Genomic DNA, 25,024 nt, shown 5'->3' on the forward strand with positions numbered 1-25,024 from the left:
CTTAGTCTCTCAATTAGATTAGAACCCCCCTTTTAAAATAAACTGAAATGAAACAACAAACTTTCATAAATTAAAATGTAAACAATATTCTTTATTCAGCCATCTTGGCTTCCACACTGTGTCCCATATGTATGGGCATAACTCTTCAAACAATGTATCTAAAAGGGGGATAACACAAAATATTAGCCAAATTAATGTAGGGGAGATAATTTTTCACCCCCCCCCCCCCAATACTTTTCACTTCCTTAAAGTGATTTGTGGATGCGTTAATGCGAAATTCCAGATAAGGCTTAGAGGCAACTTACAATATGAAAGTAAATTACAAGTTCTGCTCAGTATTTTGTTTTGCTAAGCTCCAAAGTCAAAATTTAAAAAGTCATTGCTCTGATTTGAAATATATCCTAAGCTCTTATTCCGTTAGTCTCTATTTCCCTTGTAGGCTCACTACAGAAAGAGTGACTACAACACATCGTCTCCATTATTTAGAAAATATTAAATACTATCTTGCCCTAGAGACGATGTTTTAAAATTCAAACAGGAACAAAAAACGCACTATAATCTAGTCTCTAGGACGAAGAGAAATAATAGACTCCAATAGATTTACAACGTAATAGAGAGAGGATGGGATTGTTTCACACATTTACGATCATCAATCTTCTTGCTTAATGTGAACATAAAGAACTCGAAATAAGGGAGACAGAAGAATCAGAGGTTTGCCTGACCAATAAGGCTTTGTCACTGTACAACTCGTAGAATTTAATGGTGGATATTTAGAATATTCTGCATTCACTTCTGCGAAACGCCAAACAATTAACATGGTTTAAATTAATCTATCTGTATGCGTCTTCCCGATTCCCGCGCTTTTCTACCAGCGCAGCTCATTTCTTCTCAGCTTGACAGCTAGTAGCAACATAGGGCAATTTAGTTGATTTTGTGTTTACTTTGATAGTATCTAAAGAAGGCCTCGTAGTCCAAATGTCTTGTGTTTTTAGTTTAGTCCAACAGTTTTACTATATGTATGTCTGCTGTATTTTTCTATACAGTTGTTCACCTCTGCAGCAGTAAATCTATTTTTAAGTCTGCAAGACGTCAGTATTCATTTACTTCACCTCTGAGCGAAAGAGAAAAGTTTGATAATTTTAAAAAAGTAAAATTCCACTTTCAGATCTTACGATCAAAAGATGTAATGGTTATCTGTTTCTGTGGTTAACGAGGGTGTCATGTGGCCTGCACAACGACCAACCACATTACTTTTCCCAAACTAATGTCAGGTATCCATTAGAGCTGGGTGTTCTCAGAAGCGCCCAAAGATCCCGAAATCCAAGTCTTCGAACTCGCAACCCCCGCTTTACCACTCAGCCACCACTAAAGAGAGAGAAATTTGCTGTTCACATTTTCTGTCTTACCGGTAGGTAGCGAACTACTTTTAGTTCAAAGATTATTTAGACTTACAACAATTTAAAGATTATTTAGACTTACAACAATTAAAAGGTTATTTAGACTTACAACAATTATCCTACATAGAATTATAAGTTTAATTTAGATGTGCCTGGTACGCAAAGATGTGGATTTAGTTTTCTATTTCAGGAAATCCACTCAAAGACAAGATGACGCTTGGTTAATTTAATATCCGAGCAGATCTGTTTTTGATAATCAATAAGTTATCCATCGAATCCAGGCATAACAATTATTTTTTCTTTAGAGAAAAAAAATTATATATATATATGTATAAACTGGTTTTGGCACGAATGTAATACAAAAGATTTATTGCTAAGTAATGAGACGAAATTGTCACGAAGTGATCTATACAAGTGCGATGTTTACATTTACAATACATTTATTTTGGTATTGACATTTTAGCATTTGTTCGTACGACACTAAGCATTGGGAACATTTTGATTATGATATTGCTAGAAATAAACCGGTGATTTTGAATTACGAGGGAAATCTCGAGTTGTATATCTTCTATTGAGGTATGTGAATAATCTTTTAAGTTTTGTTAATGTTTCTACGTTCAGGGTTAAGCCTATGTCCTGAGATATGTGCCTGGATGTTAATGAGAAAAGGTCAGAAGGTTCCAATGCCATTAAATCATCTTTACCCTTTGATTGCGAAATATTTGGGTTATAGGGGAAGTAATACTCTCTAGAATAGCAGTCACGTCTGCTGCATGGAAGACATTTTGATTCCTTCAAGAAATTTACATTATATTAACTCAAATAGTTGAGAAAATCATCGATCAGTACCATTGTTGTGTTGTTTTTTTTATTTATAAGTGTCTGAGAATAAAAAATTGCATGTTTGTGAAGAGTCCTATTGTTGTTTTTTTATCATCCCTAATTAAGAAGGAATAAAGTGTCAGCTAGCTGTATTAATAATTGTATTCATAATTAATGGTTTCAGTTCACTTCCATCCTAGTCCAAACTTCCCGCAGGACGAAGGGGATGGCAGCGGGCAGGGTATGAACCCGGGACAATCGAGGCAAAAGGACAATAGCCTAGCGCGCGCACCGTATACTACTGGTGTCCTTTCGTTATGTGTCCTCAAACCCCTCAGGAGAGAGGAGCGCGAGGTGATGGTACGAAGAGCGCCATCTTGTCTCCACCTATTACGTCATCAGTATCACTAAGAAAACAAGATTAACTACAGACTTCAAGACCGAGAAATCTGAGTGTTTTTTGTTTGGGTACGACACAGTTTGTTCCCATTGAATCTAGGGAAATAGGTTCTATTGGTTTCCTGTTGACAAATTGATAGAGTTTAGTTGCTCTAGTTCTAGCTTTGTTGTTTGCATCCTTTGTCCAGAGGACGATCCAATTTTCGTGATGGAATCTTAGCAATTACCAAGTAACCTTAAATGGAATATTCTTAGTATCAATCAATCAGTCAATCAATCAATCATTCAAAGCCTGGGTGACTGCCTGGTCGTGTGGTATGCACTCTGGACTGTCGTCTCGATGGTACCGAGTCCAGCCGCCTCTCCCCTACGTCAAGCTGGAGGTTTGGATGTTATCATCCTAGCAATTCAAAAGGAACATCCGAATCATGTAAAACAAAATAAACAAAGCATCAATGAAATAATTAATGCCAATCAATCAATTAATAACTGTACCAATGATGTATCTATACATGTGTCTATTGATTTAGAGTGTCAGTACCCTATTGATTGGACGTGTACTGAACAAGTAGCCTCTTACTGCCTGCTAGACAAACCTAAATGTAGACGGACACAACCTTATTTGTCTATCGGAAATTTTAGTCACTCCCCAATGGCGACTTTTCTTTCAAGAACACCAAAAGTGGACGCCAAACTCCCAAGGGGAGCTCCATAATGAGAAACAGTTATAATTTTCCCATGATGAGTTCTCATTTTTCCATGATAAGAAACACAGTTCTAATTTCCTGAAAAACTCCACAAGCAGAGAAAAAGAAAATTATTGAATAAGCTCTCTTATTGTGGAATCCAAGAAATATATATATATATATATATATATATATATATATATATATATATATATATATATATATATATATATATATATATATATATATAATGTAGCAATGGAGACCCGGCCCAGTTGTTGACCAGAGAGACTTATAATTCAGATATTTTTCTCCCGATTTTTACTGTATTACATTGTTTTGTTAAGAGAAAAGAGACGGAAATATGAGGAAGCTAAAAAAAAAAAAGACGAAGAGAGAGAGAGAGAAAGAGAGAGAGAGAGAGAGAGAGAGAGAGAGAGGCCGTCAGGGAGTGATATTTTCCGACGGACTACGCATGAGCACATGCTGATAGCGCAATCCTCCCAAAACAAAATCAATTAATTACGTCTGGAAAACTGATATCGGGCTACTTGAGGCAGCTCCGCCAGGAGACACAAGAGAACAAGGGAGAAAACCCTCGCTTAAGATGTTTGTCTAGTTATTAACATTGATGCATTGTTCTCTCCCCTCTCTATGGCCGGCACTGTGTCACTCACTAAAGGACAGCATCGTCAGCATGGGTCCGGCATGGGACGAGCATAAATAATATTCAAGCCAAATAGATGAGTTTGTTTATAATTTGGAAATAGGTCCACCATTCGCATCTTTCGGAATGTTTTACTTTCAGGAGAATGATTTGCGGATAGATCAGATCAATTGCACAGAAATATTTCTATTCAGGAAATGTTATTCAACTCCGGTGAACTTTGTAACTTTCAGTGTTGTGAAGAACTGTTATCGCGAGAATCAAAATTCAAGACTTCATCTTCGCTGTTATGTCGTGTTTCTGTTGGAGAGCTCTGCTGCACTAGAGCACAGTTAATGAAGAATGCAGTTCATTGAAAGTGGGGTCAGAAAATATATTGTCATCATTGGTTCATTGAAATATGGAATCTAAAACTTCTCTGCATTAGTATTCAACAATTTCATCCTAGGGAAAGTCCTTTATATGAACCAAATCATTTTTTCTTGACTAGATTCAAATTGTAAAGCGATCTTTTTCTGTAACGGGTTAATAAAAGCGCTAGCACGAAAGAATGAGCTTAAACCTGAAAATAATTGTAGAGCCCACAGTTTTATACAATTTGTGGGCTGCCAATTCCTTAGGGTTAAGTAGGTTGCTTTCTTTTATTAATCCAAGCATGCACTTTAGGTTTATTATCACCTTGTTTTCAATCATAGGCTTTTAGCGAACACTTTGTCTCAATTACAGATTCTTAGCTTACACTTTATCTTAATTACAGATTCTTAGCTTACTGTCACGCTTAGTAATGGTTTGATAGAGTTATAAGTTTTGTGATATTAGCGGGTCCATTGATTAAAGTTTTATTAGTTGAAGTAATATTATTAGTTCAAGTTGAAGTTATACTAAGTGAAGTTTCATGTATCTTTAAGTTTTATTTAAGAAGTATCAAGTCAAGTTGTTATTGAATTGAGAAGTCATTTTATGTGAAAGTTGAAGAAGTATTATTAAAGAAGTTTTAAGAGAGATGTTTCTTTCTTCACTTCATTGAATTGTCAAGTTTGATAATATAATCCCCGGCAAATGTGATCGTCACACTTACACTTTTTCTCAATTACAGATTCTTAGCTTACACTTTGTCTTAATCATAGATTTTAAGCATGCACTTTGCCTCAATCATAGCTTACTGTCCTTATGTCTCAAGTCCTTACACAATCAATGTTAGACAATATATATTGAAATACACAGAGAGACTTATGTTATAATAAGTGTTTCATCATATACACAAGTATTAGCATTACACGAGACACACATGTGCACGAGTATTAACATTACACGAGACACACATATACACAAGTATTAACATTACACGAGACACACATATACACAAGTATTAACATTACACGAGACACACATATACACAAGTATTAACATTACACGAGACACACATATACACAAGTATTAACATTACACGAGACACACATATACACAAGTATTAACATTACACGAGACACACATATACACAAGTATTAACATTACACGAGACACACATATACACAAGTATTAACATTACACGAGACACACATATACACAAGTATTAACATTACACGAGACACACATATACACAAGTATTAACATTACACGAGACACACATATACACAAGTATTAACATTACACGAGACACACATATACACAAGTATTAACATTACACGACGGGCTAGTTGAATTTAAGAGGACACGTCTACGAGACAAAAACCTTATGTTTATTTTCGCAGAAACCTGGCAACTCGTATAGAGAGCAGAAGTGTTGGGTTAATTTGCTAGTCACTTTGTCGTTAACTGAAGACCAGATAAATCTATGGACACAGTTTAAAAAAAAACTCTGATTGAATAAATAATCAACATCAATTGGTGCTGAGACATCCTTGACCTTGACAAGTGGCAGAATCTCAGGAAAAAATAACAATGTCAAGGACGCTAAATTGAACTTCAGTTGCCAACTAAGAAAAAAAAAAGTATTGATCTCAATGCTTAACAGTTGACTTTCTTTAGTATCGCTAGTTCATTGACTATTTGTTTTTAAATAAGTCATAGAATGAAAGTCTAATGCTTCATCCAAAGTAAAATTGTTTTGTGCGACAAACTGAAGAGCTTAGAACATTTAATTTAGCAATAACAAAAAATGTACACCAAAATATTCATATAGATCTATACCTTTTAAAAAATTGGAATGTTTCACCGCTATTACATATTTCAAATGTTTTATGCCATATATAACATCTTCATCTCATAAATAGATATAATTTAGTTTCAATATTTTTTTTATTTTCTGTTATTAAAAAACAGTTTCAATATTTCCCCTCTATACACTAAGTTCGAATGTTGGACCGCTATGTAACACACACACACACACACACAGAGAGCTTATCAACACTTTGTACACCGGAGACACCAAAAAGCTGGCTATTTATAGTTTTTTATTTCGCCATATATGAAAATCTCCAATAGTTAAGAGTGTTAGATTTGATATTAGTGCTATATTACTTCCTGAGTACAAGAGGTCATGCATTTAAAAAGAGATATTTTGTTACTTTAAAAAAAAAAAGTTTCTAAGCAAATATCACACCGAGACATAGTTATTATTTGTTGAAATTAACTTTTTTTTTTTTTGTTAGTTAGGGCAGGTTATTGCGAATATAGAACTTTACCAAACATCGGCAGATCATAGATTGGCCTTACATAGCCCATATAATGATCGCACCTAGTCCTTATAGTGGTGGTCTATAACCCATATTGTAACCAGATATAGACTATATGCTCATATTACATAGCCTATATCCTGACTATACAATGTTCATACAGAGTCCATTCATACATAGCCCAAATAATGGTCCTAAATAGCCCTTACATTGCCTTAAACACGAAACATCTTCAACGTGGCCCCAATACTACATTCACCATCTCTCCTTGGTCTCTCTCTCTCCATCTCTCCCTCTCTCTTACACACGGTCTCTCTCTCTCTCACATTGATCGTTTCCGACCTTATCTCAACTTCCCTCCCCCCCCTTCCATTCCCTTCTTGCCCCTCCCTGAAGCAATGAGGTCACCTTATCCGAGTATTTAGCGTACTTACTAGTGTTCTGCCTGGAAATTCTACCCCAGGCTGGTCTCATGGTGTGGACACTAGAGAGCTGGGAGCAAGGGGGATGCCGTGGCTTACTCAGGCCGTGGATGGAGTGTCCATGTCATCTCCTGCCACAGGATATGTTCCTTATCAGTGTCCGCGTTACACCCAACAGGCACTTCCAGTGTCTTGCAGTCTGGTTTAGGCCGAGTTTGTTGCTGGGGCTTTTCTTCTGGCTGTTGTTTTGTTTTTCGCTTCTACAATCCAAGTCTGTGGATTTGAAGGGGAAAAAAAAGTTACATTTTAGGGATGACATAAGACTAGACAGAAAAAAAGTTTCGAAATACTTACATTATTCGAAACTATGACACTCAATATATACACGAGACGATTTGATTGAATGTTCAGTTTTCCAGTTGTAGAATTTTGATTGAAAATCTCTTGCAAAATATATTTTTGTTTAAAGTATAATGAATATTATTGTGGAATCATTGATTCATTTAGATTGGCGAAAAACTTTGTAACAATTTTTTCTTCTTTCTTTTTAATTTGTCCGTATTTTTTTTGTTTTGTTTTGCTTTTTTTTTTAACAAGAAAACTAAAGTGTGGGAGAAGAGAAAGGCCATTTTTTTAAATCCCTAAGATAGGCGAAGAAAAACAAAAGAGAAAAGTATTCGTTTATTTTGTTAAGTTTATATATTAGATCATTGTTGTTTATGTTGTCTAGCTGGTTTACGTGTGAAAATAAACGTAATTGAAGAGATTGGTCTCAATAAAACATGACAATAGACAGCGGGGCCCTATGCGAAACTGATTGCGCGGGGCCTAGTCTATGTGGGAATAAGGATAATAAGTGAAAATTAAGAATTTGTATAAGAAAAAAAAATCGAATTTATTAAGTTAAAAATTGCGATCTGTACTTTACGAACCATGTAACCAATAGCATATTTATATGCTAGTGACTATAAAAGTAATAAAGTATTGGAACTTCCGATTAAGGTATTAATTTGCCCGATTATTACATGAAAGGTGACAATGTCTTTTTTCCTTTTATCACGCGTAGGATTGGCGTTTTCCGCAATGAATGACACCCACAAATGACGATTTTGTCTATTTTTCTGGAGATTTTAGAGAGTTTTCAGGAGATTTTAATAAATTCAGGAGATTTCCAGGAGTTTTTCGTATATATTTTGCAATTTAATAATTACACCCTGAATTAGCGCGGCCTATGAAAGCGCGGGGCCCACTGCGACCGCACAGGTTGCAGTGGCCTAAGACCGGCCCTGACCATAGACATTACTAAGGAATGACTTTTGTTTAAGTGCTTTTTTTTTTGTACGAGAGAATGAAAAGCACTTTTATTATGTCTTCTTCCAAATGTCAGGGTTCAATTCTTGCTTGCTTGTTCTTTGCTTTGGCTTGGCTCGTTTGGTGGGGTACTTGCAATTATTACTATTAAGAACAATTACTATCAAGAACAATTACTACTAGACACACTTCAACTCCAATGGAAATATAGATAATCCATTAATATCCGATAGAGCACAAAAAAATGAAAGTCACTCTCAAGAATTATAAGTACATCAAACATCCATCCAGGAACAAAACAACCGACTACCAATTTCACTCGATCATACAAGGAAAACTCACAAACAAGACCATCATGTGTAGACATTTGTACCTAGGGAATATAAACAAAGGGATATAACTCTTTCATACTTATATAGTAACAACGAAATAGCACATTCACTCTCACCATACCTGCCCCTGACACCAAATGTACCACAACTCTCTATTTCAGGCACCCGTGGCTACTTCACGGCACTGTGCTATAAAAATGGCACGGAATGATGTCCATCTAGCAACACTAATCTGGCCTAAGTCTACTGCTATTGGAACAAATGGAAGACGGAGGGAACTATTGATTCGTTGCGTGGGACCGACTTAACGGCCTAAAATCAAGTCCAGAGTTAAATTAGACCTTGCAATAAAATCCTGTGATTTGTGCGCGTCTACAAGAGTTATGGGTCTTGTGTCTCCAGTTCATGTGACCATCTAGCTCTCTATGTGGTGTCCTCTATTCACAGCGCTGGCTACCACTTTCACGTGCTTACGTAAAATTATATGTTAATAATTAAGATATTACCTTTTTAATATATCACATTGCACATATATATCTAGCTATAGTATGCTATATAGTACTTTAATTATTTAATATGCAGCATATAGTATTCCATTTCATAATAATTTCATTGTTTTAGATATATGTTACTGATAGGTCCCGTCATAGTAGGTTGGATCATCATGGATGTTACAATTAGGGTTGAGTTGAACCATTCCATTAATGTAGCCTAATACAACTTTTTCTTATGAAAATAAGAGACGTTCATAAGATAACTTTTCCCCTCTAAAGAAAAAAAATATCTCTGATTAATCAATCATCTGAAACCCGACCACACTCATATCATGTTTTATCAACAAAACAATTCTAATTAGATTTTAGTTTCTTCCCTGCATCTGTTTTATCATCTCAATGAACAAACAATATTCTCATGCTCCTTTCCGAGTTCCCTTAAAGCACGTGCTGCCATCACGTCTGCATACCACAGTTTGTTTACAAATACTACAAATATGGATTCGATTATAGCACAATTTTCTCTCTAAAAACTGTAAATATCACCACTAAGACACAACATAAACACATGTATCACATTGAAGATACATCACTAATAGAGGAAAAAAAATACGTTTCAAAAACAAAGCGCATCTTAGGGGAAGAACCGTTAATTACTGTCATTTTCTGAAAAGGGCAGGGTTTAGCTCCCTTTCACATAATACATAAAATCAATGAATTAGTAATAAATGGCTAGATACATGATTTATATTTGGATTGAATCGTGTTTTGTCAACTTTGAATAATTAAGCAAAATTTCAATTTGATCCGAGGATGGGACGTGGGAGAAACAAGCGTCAAAACGTAAGATGGGGATTAAATCCATATATAGGCCTACGTCCATATCTCTCATTAAGTAGCATTTATTCCACTTATTTCAATATCCAACAAAATAATTAATCACTAACAACTAATACACTACTTGGTTAATATTTGTAATTGATTCTTGATAATTGTGCAAATTTTAACTTGATCCGAGAATGGTAAATGGGAGAAAAACCATTTTACCAGACAGACAGACAAATAGACTTACAGACAGACAAACATGCAGAGTGAGTTGATATAAGCTTTGTAAAAAAAAAAAAAAGAAACAAGATCATTAAAAAAGTTTATGATTAAGGTGGGCTTTTTGATATATTTCTGAGATAAGGACGAACTCGATGACTGCCCTTTGCACAATGTTTAAAAATGGTTTATATGCATGTGCATACAGATATATATTGTTAATTTTGAAAACATAATGATACGTTTTGGAATATCTAAACTTATCATTGCACATGTATCAAGCACAACGAAGTTAATGATAAAATTGGGATTTTTAAGCAGCGCTTTAAGTTGTTCGAGATCTAAACGTACAAGACAGACATGCGGACAGACAACACAAACAAAAGCGAAGGGGTGGGTGCGTCAAAAGTAAGTTAATAATGACGTCAAAATACGGTTGTGTTTATCATTGTCAAATGCGTCAATCAGATTAAGAAAGAAAAAAAAAAAAAGGAAAAATATTTCCCCCATGTAAGTCCTACAAAACATGTTTCCAACACCGCTAAGTAGGTCACTGCTGCCTGAGAAGGACACAGGAAAACCGACCGTAGCGTTCAGTAGTTGACGACCAAAATGGCTAGATTTATACCACAACAATGAACACAAACACACGCGAAAACACACACACACAAATACATTGACACAGTCACCTGATCTGCACATGAGCCCAATGTGGACATGTGAAAGATAGCCAGAAGATGGCGGAATGAAAAATGCTCTAGTTCTAAAAACACTATTTATTTGTAACTTTCCAGATCGAACATGAACATTACTTGCTGGCACAGAGGAATTCATAACTTATCGTGACTTAGTTTCTTGAGTTGGAATATAGACATACAATTAAATTATGTAAAAACGAACATTTTGAAAGCAAACATTCTTTACACATTTTGAAACCTAGTTACAAAGAAAATCGGCCTCCGAAGCATTACACATTAGGCAGGTAAAAAGGTTAGGTTTCAATACTTTCAGAATGAAAGTCTATCAAAGACAAATGACAGAGAAGAATGGAGAAAGAAGGTTGACGGATCTTGGGTGGTGCTCCAGCGGTCCACAGACCAAAGGATAGCTGAATATGAGTATGAAGTTTGATGTGAACCTGGCCTAACTGATGTCTTATAATGAATATAGAATTGCTCTAAATGTTTTGTAAAGGGACAATCTCTTATTCCTCAAGAAAAAAACATTTCCGTAAAAAAAAAAATGTCCTTTAGTTCAGTGTTCTATTACCATGTGTTATTAATGCGGTTCACGCGATAATATGAAAAACTACTTATTAATTGTTGTTTTAAATTATGTCCAACTTTTATGCATACTGAATAGATTTTTTCTCTTAAAAAAAGTAAAAAAAAATTGTGTAGATGTAGTAGTTAATATAACAGAAATTACTTAACTTAGCAACACAAATGTTTAAAAAAATATTTTTTTGACAAAAAGTCTAAAACTGCTTGCATAAATGTGTTAGAGAAATGGTAAATGTACATCTCCCCCACAAAAGAGCCTCCGTGTTTGTTACTATTAATAGTGAATAGTTGTAAAAGTGGTGTATTTTTATGAAAAAACTGCTTGCATAAGTGATTTTAAAAAATCAGATTTTTCGCTTTCAGAAAAGAAAAAAAGTAGCCGTTGTATCAGAACTTTGAATGATCTAAAATATTATGATGTCGGATTTTCACTATCTTTTCTAGTTTTCGAAACCTAAACGGGACGGACGGACAGACATTCCACACAAAACTAATAGCGTCTTTTCCACTTTTTGAGGAGAGTAGCGACATAATGTTACGTACAATTTCATATCAGTAATTTTATTATTTTATAATTCTTCCATGATCAAAACTGTCCAGTCTAAGAACCATTTAAACTCTTCCATGACCAGAACTGTCCAGTCTGGGAACCATTTACAATTTTGAATGACCAGAACTGTCCAGTCTGGGAACCATTTACAATTTTGAATGACCAGAACTGTCCAGTCTGGGAACCATTTACAATTTTGAATGACCAGAACTGTCCAGTCTGGGAACCATTTAAAATTTTGAATGACCAGAACTCTCCAGTATGGGAACCATTTAAATTTTCCGACACGTTTGTCAATGATCGCATTATCCATTAAAGCGTCAAGGTCATTGGAATCGAGGCTCTGCGACTAATTAAGCACTGTAGGTAGAAGATTTTAGGAACAGACAGCACCACTTAGAAGACCGTGCGGTAGTTTGGGGATCACTTGGGATTGTATATTACGCAGAAGACAGTGCTGCAAGCTTGCGGAGGCCGACATTGTTACATGGACTTGCGTTTCAGCCCTCGGTGACAAGAAATCTCTGAAAGTTGACAGCAAAGAAATTGTGTAGCATTGAGTCGTAGTAGGCTTAGAAGTAGGGTAGCGTGAAGGTGAACTTCATGCTTTGGTGGTTTATGGAAGGAACAAAAAAATCAGTTCGTCAGCGACTCGTTCATTCCACGTGAAAGTGTTTAGACACCAATAACAAAACAATATATTAATGTATGTAGGGAGGAAAGGTGAACCAAAAAAAAAAAAAGGGATTTATTTTCCACCTTCCTACCCATCATAATGTTTACGAGAATGTAAAATTGTCAATAATTAATGAAAAGGATTTTTTATTAATAAAAATAAAATTACAAAATCAATTTAACTTTTTATTTAAATAAAGCGAAAAAAAAAAAGGGGGGGGGTTGAGGCGGGTAGATTCTTCGGAAATGTGTTGCAGACAAAAAAAATGCAAGACAAATACGCAACTAAGTCATTAGAATTATTTTATTAACCTGAAGTTACTCTAAAAATCACCTTGCTGTAACACAAACCGAAAAAGTTTAACACAGACTTGAGCAAGATTATGTACTCAAGTAAGGGAAATAGCACAAAGAAAGTTGGCCTATATGATAGATAGATAGATAGATAGATAGATAGATAGATAGATAGATAGATAGATAGATAGATAGATAGATAGAGAGAGAGAGATATATAGATATAGATATAGATAGATAGATAGATAGATAGATAGATAGATAGATAGATAGACAGACAGACAGACAGACAGACAGACAGACAGATAGATAGACAGACAGACAGACAGACAGACAGACAGACAGACAGATAGATAGACAGACAGACAGACAGACAGATAGACAGACAGACAGATAGATAGATAGATAGATAGATAGATAGATAGATAGATAGATAGATAGATAAATAGATAGGCATAGAGAGAGAGAAAGAGAGAAAGAAGGCATACTTGACTTTCAATTGACGATAGCTGGGTAAAAAAAATTTTTAAAAAAATCAATAAAATATCTAGTTTCTATCTAAATTATCTTATATCAGATTTGTCGTTTAATTGGCTTGTGGTAGCTAAGTATCAGAAATGTACTAAGAATCTATGTTGCCACAAAAAAACAACAACTATCCTACAAATAAAACTATTGTCGGTCGATGGACCAAGGAAACATAATTGATTTAACATTTCATGAGTTGTTTTTTTCCCGAATTTTTTTTTTCTTTCCTCGATCCCAATGTCACGTGACAATTATAATTTGTATCTCTTTTTTTTTAATCCATAGCAGCCCCTAATGTTTTACCACCACAGGTGACTCCCTAATCTTTTATGATAGAAACGAGTCTCCTATTTTTTTATAGAGGGAAATAGCTTTCAGAAAAACAAAAAAAAAACAAAAAACCCAACTGTTTAGCTTGATTGTCCTTCCCCATTACTGATGTGTACACAAAGAGTTTACTGGTCTAGTTTTAGAACCCCTCTCAAAGAGCAGTTAACTCCATATAGTCATGTCAACAAAAACACAAGCACATGATTTATTATTTCAAAAACGAATCTCTCATTCTAACTAAGTATTGGCGTTGTTTTGGCCAAGATTTCCTGTCAACAGCACGTCATCAGACGCCATTTATCTTCCACTTCAGAGGATAAGCTGTCCAGGTCGGCCATCAGGAAATCCCAGAAAAATATTAAAAAAACAAACACAGTACAATAAATAATTGGGTTGCCTATTTCCAGTTCACCAGGTACACAAACACAGAGTAACAGTTTAGTACAGATAGCTAGCTTAATATGAATGGTACACATTAGATTGTACACAGTAAATGTCTAAATGTCTGCACTGTGGTCAGGGATGTTGTTAATAGGAGAGGAGGTCCCTCATGTCGCTCAAATCTGTTTAGACTATGACCCAAACCAAGCCCACCTGGAGGTTGATGCGTTGTGGAATTGTTTGTTAATAATGGGAATATTAACTCTTTCCCCCCTAAGTATAAGATTTATTTCTTTTCTTTTGTTATTCTCAAGTGACATGTTTGTATAGCAAGCCACGTATTAATTGGGTTGCTATAAAATAAAAAGAAATAGTGTAATGTATTCCTGTAGTTAGTCTTTTTTTAAATACATTATCTGTATGTATGAGCCAAGCAAATATTTGATTGAAGTATCATCATTACGTTAACGATTTCAGACATTTAAAAAAAAAAAAGCTCTTTAGAATGTCATCAAGAGCTACATAATCCTAAACAACATGACAGTTCTTGGGGATGTTTGTGCAATATGTTTTTCTACTAATGTGGACAAACTGCTCAGTGAAATCGACTCAGTGTTTGATGTCAACTAAACTTAAAAAAACTTTGACTCCATTTATAGTGAACTAATAGCAATGCCAGAGTTAAATGTCTAAAAACACGAGATACATTGATCTTTCAGCGGTTCTCAATCCTTGAAAATCCCGATGACTACATAATAAAATACTAACATTTGAAACGAATGTGGTGTTTCACTGGTGTACTGGGTTCGGGCCACAGTCCACGCAATTTTGGCAATCAACGTTATTGATGCTGAGAACCAATGTTATAAAAAGTAACCTTTTCAAACTTTGTACTCTAGGGCAGATGATGTAAAGTAACCTTTTCAAACTTTGTACTCTAGGGCATATGATGTAAAGTAACCTTTTCAAACTTTGTACACTAGGGCATATGATGTAAAGTAACCTTTTCAAACTTTGTACTCTAGGGCAGATGATGTAAAGTAACCTTTTCAAACTTTGTACTCTAGGGCAGATGATGTAAAGTAACCTTTTCAAACTTTGTACTCTAGGGCATATGACGTAAAGTAACCTTTTCAAACTTTGTACTCTAGGGCAGATGATGTAAAGTAACCTTTTCAAACTTTGTACTCTAGGGCAGATGATGTAAAGTAACCTTTTCAAACTTTGTACTCTAGGGCAGATGATGTAAAGTAACCTTTTCAAACTTTGTACTCTAGGGCAGATGATGTAAAGTTCATCTGTTTCTATGGCCAACGGTTAACGAAAGTATCATGTGACAAGCACAACGACCAACCGCCTTTATTTACCCCAACTAATGCCACGTACCCATTACTGTTGGGGGGACTCAGGGGCATCCTAAAAATCCCGAAATTCAAATTTCAGATTCGAGACCGGTATCCCTCAGTCTGGAAACCATTGGAAGTCAGCCACCAGGCACCTCATAGTACAGAAGAGAACCCGAATCCTAGAAACATACAGACTTAGGTTTTCATTTTTTTTAACATCACGTCATGACCTTGGCCTAAATTAGTTGTCTTATTTGTTTAAGGCAGTGACAAATATTTTCTCATTTTTAAAATAGAAGTTTCTTTCTCCACTCAATGCTTTCTTGTCTCTTTTTGTTAATTTCAGACCGCTGAGCCCAGGAAGATCAAACTAAATTTGAAATATGTAATTGACTTAATTTTTGACCGAAAAAAAATCCTATTATACTAAACATAATCTTTTACTTATTAAAATCATTATTGGTATATCTGGCAGTCTTTTAACAAAGTAATGTAAAATTTGAAACGAAAGTCCAATTTAATAATAGCGTGTATTTTATCGTATACAAAAACACTCCTGGCCAATCAAAAGATCGAGCCGTAGCATTGAACAAAATCACATTGATCTAGGCTCCAGAGCAAAAACAACAACAAAAAATCACATTGATCTAGGCTCCAGAGCAAAAACAACAACAAAAAATCACATTGATCTAGGCTCCAGAGCAAAAACAACAACAAAAAATCACATTGATCTAGGCTCCAGAGCAAAAACAACAACAAAAAATCACATTGATCTAGGCTCCAGAGCAAAAACAACAACAAAAAATCACATTGATCTAGGTTCCAGAGCAAAAACAACAACAAAAAATCACATTGATCTAGGTTCCAGAGCAAAAACAACAACAAAAAATCACATTAATCTAGGTTCCAGAGCAAAAACAACAAAAAATCACATTGATCTAGGTTCCAGAGCAAAAACAACAACAAAAAATCACATTGATCTAGGTTCCAGAGCAAAAACAACAACAAAAAATCTCGATGGAAATATTCAATAAAAAATCAAGTAGAATACAAAAACATCTTTTTATTTGTATGTGTTCGTTTTTCAAATGTTTTTGTTTCGTCTAGTTGATGAGATATAGACCAGACAGAAAACAACTTTATAAGTTAAAGCATATATATATATAATCTTACAACTTTTAATAACATTATACTACTCCATCCAAATGAGTTCTGTCATTTAATCTTCCAGTTTGAAATCAAGAAATATTACATCCGGTAAAACCCTGCTAAATGGATTTTTAATACATATTTATTACTTTCTTGCTTCTACTTTGTACCTGTTAAGATCTACATTTCCAGAAATGTTCTCGATAAATTTTTGAGTTGACCAGACTACATTTAAAAACTTACTGGCATCACATGTCATAAGAAATCCAGTGACTCGAGTCTTACTTTAGCTTGAAATGTTGACTAAAAGTAAAATCCAGAGCAACTGTTTTGTATGACCTCATTAAAAAATCTGGCTAATGAATCCTGTTTTCTGCACGAGCTTGACACGCTATAGACATCAACGTTCTTTAGACGTATCCCGACAGCCACCTTTTCTATTCAACAGTGGTTCTCATACTTGGGGAATAGGCTACATCCCCACAACGTACTTTGTAGAACTTAAAAGACACAAGAAAACTAAAATGTTATTAAATAACACAGTTTGCAATAACAGAACACAACTAGAACATAACATTATTAGGACACAACTAATGGACTAAACATTAATGGGACACAACTAATGGACTAAACATTAATGGTACACAACTTATGCACCCAATTAGTTCTAAAAACTGAAATGTATTAAGAAACCTTATGTTTTTACGTCTTTGTTTGCATGAACTGTTCAGCTCACGAGACTTGTCTACCAACACTAGCTGCTCACATTCAGTCCATCAAAACTTGGCCTCAGGAAATCCCCACTTGCTTTATTCAACTACTTAACAAACGTGTAACGACCTACCCGAGCCTAGGACACGAATTGACCTTCGATTTAAGCGGTCGTAGTCCAGGGGCAGAGAACAAGAGTTTGAATAACCAAGATCGTAGTCCAGGGGCAGAGAACAAGGGTTTGAATAACCAAGATCGTAGTCCAGGGGCAGAGAACAAGGGTTTGAATAACCAAGATCGTAGTCCAGGGGCAGAGAACAAGGGTTTGAATAACCAAGATCGTAGTCCAGGGGCAGAGAACAAGGGTTTGAATAACCAAGATCGTAGTCCAGGGGCAGAGAACAAGGGTTTGAATAACCAAGATCGTAGTCCAGGGGCAGAGAACAAGAGTTTAAATTTTTCTATTATCTGTATGGTAATCCTTATAAATGTATCTATTAGGTCAACATTCAAAATGTATCTAGATAAGCTGAGAAAAGATTATTTTATTGATCAAAGAAATGGAAATTCAGTTTGACTCACTGGCGGATCCGGAAAAGAGGGGGGCGGTAGGGCGATATTAATTTCTCCTCACGGATATATTTTTTTTTGTTCAGAGCTTTGAATTATAGTTCCGTAACAAAACGAAACATTGAACAAAATTAATCACTTATAAACGAACTTCTTTTTTAATGTTATTTTTCGTAGAAATTTTTTTTCGGCGGCGACCTTCAAATCTAAATAATTTTTAAATATGTGGAGTATCCTTTCTTGTCAAGGACCAAATCAGTTTTGTCACAATGTACTTAGGGCCTATAAATTCCTATTAGACTATTTTCCAGAAAAAAAAACATTATTCAAAAGGTTCTTTAAAAAAAAAGACATTTTGCGCTCGTCACAGCGGTCGAATATCCAATAGCGTTTGACCATGGTTCTGTTGACGTCTGCTGATCAAAACAGGTCAATTACAAGAGGTCTAGTTTAACATGAAGATGATATTACGATAAATACGCTTGGGGCTGCGGAGCCACGAGAAATACTGCATTCCTCGTTAATCTTCGGACTCGAAGACAAGCTTTATTATTATCATCATTTACAAATGGTAAAGAGGTTGTTTGCTTAAAGAAATGGGGGATTTCCCAAACCATATTTGTACTTTAAACAAACAAAAAATAATTTAAATTTTTAATTTACTCTAGCCCGAAGGCTTTTAATCACAACAAGGAATCCTTTGGATGAATCTAGAGGTGTACAAGACAGAAAACGAAAAGAAATAACAATATTCGTAACAAGAAAAGAAAGTTAAAAACCAGGTCTAGGAAACTTCACTGAGTCAATGTTCGCCATGATCGCCCTACTTTACTTGTAATAATGCTCAACTTTCCCCTTCCTGCGGCTCGCCCCGCAGTATCACATTACCCCCCCCCCAACCAAGGTGAACGAATGTTCGACGGCTAATGAGAGACAAGCTCTCCAAGCTTTCCAAATGATCTACGCTACTGACCTTCTTAAAGTGTCAGGTAACGAAGTTTCCAGGCTCACGCCATTAGTGACCACGTCCAGACAGAGAGCCGCTAAGGACAGGTCAAGACAAATGTCTTTGAAATAACGCTAATTTTGATTCCCAGCGAGTGCCGACCCTAGGTTTGTCATGTTGCTAGTTTGTTGCTGTAAGACATATATATGTATATGTGTGTGTGTGTGTGTGTGTGTAAACCAAGCCTACAACATTGTTACAACGATAGATGTCTGTGTGTTTATCAGGCCTACAACATTGTTACAACGATAGATGTCTGTGTGTTTATCAGGCCTACAACATTGTTACAACGATAGATGTCTGTGTGTTTATCAGGCCAACAACATTGTTACAACGATACAACTTCTACAATGCTTGCACGTCGTTACTGTTGTATAAATGTCACTTCCTCTGTTTGTGTTTCGAGAAGTCAAACCTTACAGTCATTAGTTAGGTGTGAGCAAGTTCGGACATTGGTTTGATTTTTGACCTCTGCACATTGCTTCACATTCTATGTATCGCTTCGCTCATTGGTGGAATGAAAAAGAAAAAGTAGTTTTAGACGTTTCTCTGTGTCACGTGTTTATTACGTTTATCTAACTGGCAGATCTTGATGCTATAAACTTGTGACATATGTGGGTTCGGAGGTGCCTTGATTAAGTTCAAACACTTTAGTACTCAATGAAGTAACAAAGTGCTAATATGTTTTCTTGAGTTTTAATTACTTAAAACTTGAACTTGAAACAATAAATGTATGTACAAAGATATATAAAACAGATACAGAATTCAGTGAAATGTTCAATAAAATGAGTAAATATTTACTTTAAAAACTAGCGACTTTTAAGTCTAACTTTCTAGCTCTCCCTCTCGTCTCAAGCTAACAGTCCGCCTTTTATATCTTTCTTTAGGATAAAGAACAGTGACAATTCAATACCCATCCTTGACTCCTTGACCCGTTTACATTTAATTTTCCTTTTAATTGTTTTTTGTAGTTTAACCTACGTTAATTATGTTTCCCTGCTGTAGCCTTGAACTAAGCTTTAATCGGCATCTTTCTGGCATTTAAGCGTGGGTACGCTGACCTGATTTGAGATAGGTACAATGTCCTCATTTGTAAACAATGATTTGGCTGACCAGCTCGCGAAAACCGCGGTCGCAACGGCGCTCGAAAATGATGAACCGTACTCATATGAAAGTGTACGATCCCTAGTCAACCAGCGCATGTTGACACTTTGGCACGACGGCTGGGATTCTTCGGACAAGGGGCGTGAGCTTTATCGGGCAATGAGGAGACCAGACAGAAGGGATGCATGGTGGCAACTTAATCGTGCGGAACAGGCAGTCCTAGCCCAGTTCCGGGTCGGCCATTGTCCAATTGGTGCTTACCTCGGACGATGGAAGGAGAACTACGACACACGGTGTCGCCATTGCATGGAGGACGATGAAACAATAGACTACATTCTTTACGAATGCAGAGTTCTGCACGAAGGACGTTTGGGACAAGCTATAGATAGAGAAAATACTGGTTCATGTACGACACAGAGGTTGTCCTTGTACGGGGACAAGGCAACCTTAAGACTCACTGCTCGCTTCCTCTCACGTGCTCTAAGGGAGTAATTCTCAGCATGTTTTTCGTTGTCAATGGGGTTTCTGACTCGGTAACTTGAGAATGGACTCGTGTGAAAAGGTGTCCTTGATTCTCGTTACAGTGTCTTCCAGTTCTTGTGAATGAAGTACTTTGTTTGGTTGACCTTTCTTGGTAAGGTTTGTCAAGGGCGATGTGAGAGTCGTGTAATTAGGTATGAAACATCGGTAGAAATTGCATAGTCCTAGTATACTCCTGATTTGTTTCTTTGTCTTAGGCACTTGAATGTCTAATATTCTCTTGATGATTTCATCTTGAGGTTTTAAAGAGTTGTAGCTTACTTTGTAACCTAAAAATGTTACTTCATTCATGGCTAGTTCCATTTTGCTGGGTTTGATAGTGAAGCCATGCTGTCTTAGTTCATGAAAGATTTCTTTTAGTCCTTGCAAATGTTCTTCCCAACATTTGTGAAAGATACATATGTCGTCTATATATGAAACAGTATCTTTTCTTTGTCAGAATAGTCGGTGTATTGCTCTGTTGAATGTACTACTTGCATTGACTAAACCAAATGGCATGTAGTTAAATTGGAATAGTCCAAATGCAGTAGTGAAAGCTGTGTATGGTTTACATTGTTCTTTCATTGGAATTTGGTAATATCCCCTTGAAAGATCTATTTTTGTAAAAAATTTTGCTTCAGCAAACTGTGTCATGAGATCTTCTGGATTTGGCATAGGGTAAGAGTCTAGGCAAGTAATTTTGTTGAGTTGCCTAAAGTCTACACACATTCTAGGTGTTGTAGCATTGTGTCGTTTCACAAGTACGATAGGTGCTGCGTAGGGCGAATTAGAATGTTCAATTATGCCTTGTTGTAGTAATTGGTTTATTTCTTTTTGTAGAAAGTCTCTATAATGTATTGGAACTGGATATGGTCTTTGTTTTGTTGGTTTGTCGCTTGTTAAATTGATCTCATGTTCAATAACTGATGTTTTGCCTGGAACGTCGGTAAAAATTGCTGAGTAATTCTTTAGTATCTCTGATACTTCTTGCTTTCTTTGACATGATAAATTGTTCAATTTTATGTCTTTCCATGATTCTGTTTGTGTTGGTATTGGATTTGGGAGTATGAGGTCTTGCGTATCATTTGAATCACTTTCTTGAAGGATAGTCAAACATGTAATTGTGTCTTGCACTGTTCCATTTTCTTGCATTTCTTCATTATATTTATGAAGCATATTGATGTGATAGACTTTCTTTTTGTTGTTTATTTCAATTTCATAGTCTACGTCTGTGACTTTCTTGGTAACTAAAAATGGTCCTTGCCACTGGATAAAAAACTTGTTCTTTTTATCTGGCAATAATAATCTCACTTTATCTCCTGGTTCTAATTTTCTCAAAGTTCTGCTTTCGTTTACTCGTCTTTGGGTAGCTATGTTGGCTTTTGCTGTTTCTTGTTTAGCTTTCTGACATGCTTGTATGACCATATTTCGAGTGTCTATGACATGTTGAAATGCTGTTTTTGTTGCTGTTGCATTCTGCCTTGGTGCCATTAATGATTCTTTTAGTGCTGCCATAGGTCCTCTCGGATTTGCGCCGTAGAGCATTTCAAATGGAGAAAAACCTGTAGTTTCTTGTTGACTTTCTCGGTAAGCAAAAAGTGCTGCTGGTATTAAAAGATCCCAATTTTGTGGGTTGTCATTTGCTATTTTTGATATGATTTGCTTCAAACTAGAATTCATACGTTCGCAGAGCCCGTTACTCTGTGGGTGGTAGGCCGTTGTAAATTTCATCCTTATTTTGTACATGTCCATGAATGCTTTCGTAATTTCCGCTGTAAATTGTCCCCCTCGGTCGCTTAGTATCACCTCTGGTAGTCCGGTTCTGGAGAAAATTTCTGACAAAGCTCTGGTAATGTCAATAGCTGTTATGTTGACTAATGGTATTGCTTCTGGCCATCTTGTACAGGTATCAACTAAAGTAAGTATGTATTTATGCTTTCTTGCTGATTCAATTGGTATGGGTCCAATAATGTCAATGGCCACTTTCTGGAATGGTTTGTCTGTGAGTTCTACAGTTTGAAGGGGTGCTTGAGTGTGTCTACCTTTAGGTCCTTTCATTTGACAAATATGACATGTACTGACGTACTTCTTCACATCTTTCGTTATGCTTGGCCAATAGAAATGTTGTAGAATTCTTTTCTTTGTTCTGGATACTGCCATATGTCCAGAAAAAGGTTTGCTGTGTCCCGATTCAATTATTGTCTTTCTGTATGTTTGTGGTACGACTATTTGTTCAATGATTTCATGTTTGTTTTTGCTTCGTTTCATTAGCATTCCGTTGTCAAGATATGGTTCGTTGTTTGATTCTGGATTTATTTTGGTCAGTGCTTTCTTGTATAGTCTTGATAAAGTAGGATCTTTCTTTTGTTCTTTAAATTCTTCATTGTTGAATTCAGGCGGGATGTTTGAATTGCTAGTCATTTCATTTTGATTAGTGGTTTCTTGGTCTGTAGTTTCTTTGGTTGCGTTGTCATTTTGTTGATTTGAGTTTGATTCATTCTGTAGATTATATGATTCTACTTGTTCTTTTGTCATTGACCTTGTAATGACTGCATTACATTCTTGGCTTACTTTTATGGCTTTCGACCAGTCTTGTAGGTCTCGTTGAGTGCAATCACGAACTCCTTTAATGTTGCCAATCAACAGATTTACAGGTAAATTGTCTGTTACTAGTGCTTCTACATCACCACTGTAGAAAGGTGTTGTAATGTTAATTTCTGCTATAGGTAGATTGCTGACTGTACCGTTGAAAGCTGTAGCCGCAACATATTTGCCTGTGTATTGATGAGTTTTAACAAATTTTGAATGTACGACCACGGATGTCGAACCTGTGTCTCTGATCACTTCCACTTTCTGGTTTCCAACTAAACCTGGATAGTATTCTAGACCTTTAGACTTTGTAACAATAGTCATTGTTGTGTGGTCAGATCTAGGTTTTCTGTTGTAGAATTTGTTTTGATTACCATAGTTTTGATTTCTTGTAGATTGTGGTTGGTATCTGGATGCTTGTTTTTCTTTTGATCTGTCACTTGAGTTGTTTTGTTTCTTTCTACATTCGTTTGCGTAGTGACCCTTAAGATGACAGTAACTGCATTCTATGTCTCTGGTTTTACATTGTGAAGCATAATGTCCTTTGAAATTACAGTTTGTACATATTGGCGTTTTTTCTGGTCTCGAGAATCGTGGTGTTCTGGTTTCTTTGGTATAACAGATGAAATTTTCTTCTGCAGACTGTTGAATAGGTTTGTTTGGATATGCTGCCCTGTATTGTCGTACTATTGGAGTCAAAGTTTGAATGTCTTTTGGTTGTCTTTCAATGATAAAGGATTGAATATCTTCTGAGTGTGCATGTGTGATGGCATCTATGATGACATGCTCTTTGAGATTTTCGTATGAATTTTCTATTTTTGACAAGGAGATCCTCCTATCAAACCACATGGTCATGTTTGATACAAATATTAATGGATCGTCTTCTTGTCGAGGCCTTTCTGTATAGAACTTCTTTCTGTATGCATCTTGTGTAGCGCCATACTGTCTCAGGAGTGCTTCTTTGACATTGTTGTAGTTGTCTAGTTCGTGCGCTGGCAGTTGAATGCAAATGTCTATGGCTTTACCCGTAAGAAGGCTCATGAGAGTTCTAGAGTATTGTTCTTCAGGTAGACCTGATGCTTTTGCTAGTTCTTCGAAACGCATCAGATAAGAATCAATATTGTCTTTAGATTCTTGGAAATTGGCCATTTTTGACATTTGTTTATATTTGTCAAAACCTGCAGACTTTTGTTGGGCATTCGCTGCTTCTTTTTGTGCCTGAGCTAATTGGATGTCTTTTTCTTTTATAAGGCGTTCTTCTTCTTTGATACGGCGTTCTTCCTCTTTCATTAGGCGTTCATGGTCCATCTCTTCTTTTCGCTGTGCTAGAACTTTCTTTTCATGTTCTTCAAGCTCTTGCTTTGCCCATTGTAATCTTTCTGGTTTAGGCATGGCTAATTCTTTGGCCATCTCAAGAAAATCTTGTAGTGTTAACATTTTGGCTGCCATGTTAATTCAGTAGCAAGTAGCCTTGTACTTGTTAAATATTGATAGTTGAGTATAAATGATTGTCGTTACTCAAAAGTAGACTTGATTCTTGAATATACTTCAATTAAAATAATTCTTGGGTTATTTTTATTTAGAATATACACAATAGTTCAATGTTTCACCTTATAAATCGTTGTTATAAGATGATTATTGTAGATGATTATTGATAAGATGATTATCACTTGTAGGTGATAGTAAATAGTAGTTGCCGCTTGATTAGGCAATTTGAGAACAATTACTTGTCGCTAGTAA

At 35.8% G+C, this 25,024-nt stretch overlaps 2 protein-coding genes across 4 annotated transcripts in view; both read right to left on the reverse strand.

Moving 5' to 3' along the window:
• LOC106073396 (serine/threonine-protein phosphatase 2A 55 kDa regulatory subunit B delta isoform-like) overlaps positions 1-17,145 on the reverse strand; it is a 55,333-nt gene extending 38,188 nt beyond the window's left edge. Inside the window, exons 1-2 of one of the 3 annotated variants that reach the window (XM_056028702.1) lie at positions 17,029-17,145; positions 7,081-7,341 (exon numbers count right to left, since the gene is read on the reverse strand). Coding sequence is in view for 2 of the 3 variants with exons in the window: in XM_056028715.1 (XP_055884690.1) it covers positions 7,081-7,120 (40 nt within the window). In the remaining variant the exon portion in view is untranslated. The remainder of the gene's footprint in view (positions 1-7,080; positions 7,342-17,028) is intronic. The other 2 variants (XM_056028715.1, XM_056028723.1) reach the window with 2 other exon arrangements.
• A 4,006-nt stretch (positions 17,146-21,151) lies between these two features.
• Positions 21,152-24,733, reverse strand: LOC129924313 (uncharacterized). Its single transcript, XM_056018574.1, has one exon. The coding sequence runs from the start codon at positions 24,731-24,733 to the stop codon at positions 21,152-21,154; it is 3,582 nt and encodes a 1,193-aa protein (XP_055874549.1).
• Between the last annotated feature and the right edge of the window lie 291 nt (positions 24,734-25,024).

Source organism: Biomphalaria glabrata, chromosome 1 (assembly GCF_947242115.1).
Source record: "Biomphalaria glabrata chromosome 1, xgBioGlab47.1, whole genome shotgun sequence".
Taxonomy (NCBI): Eukaryota; Metazoa; Mollusca; class Gastropoda; family Planorbidae; genus Biomphalaria; species Biomphalaria glabrata.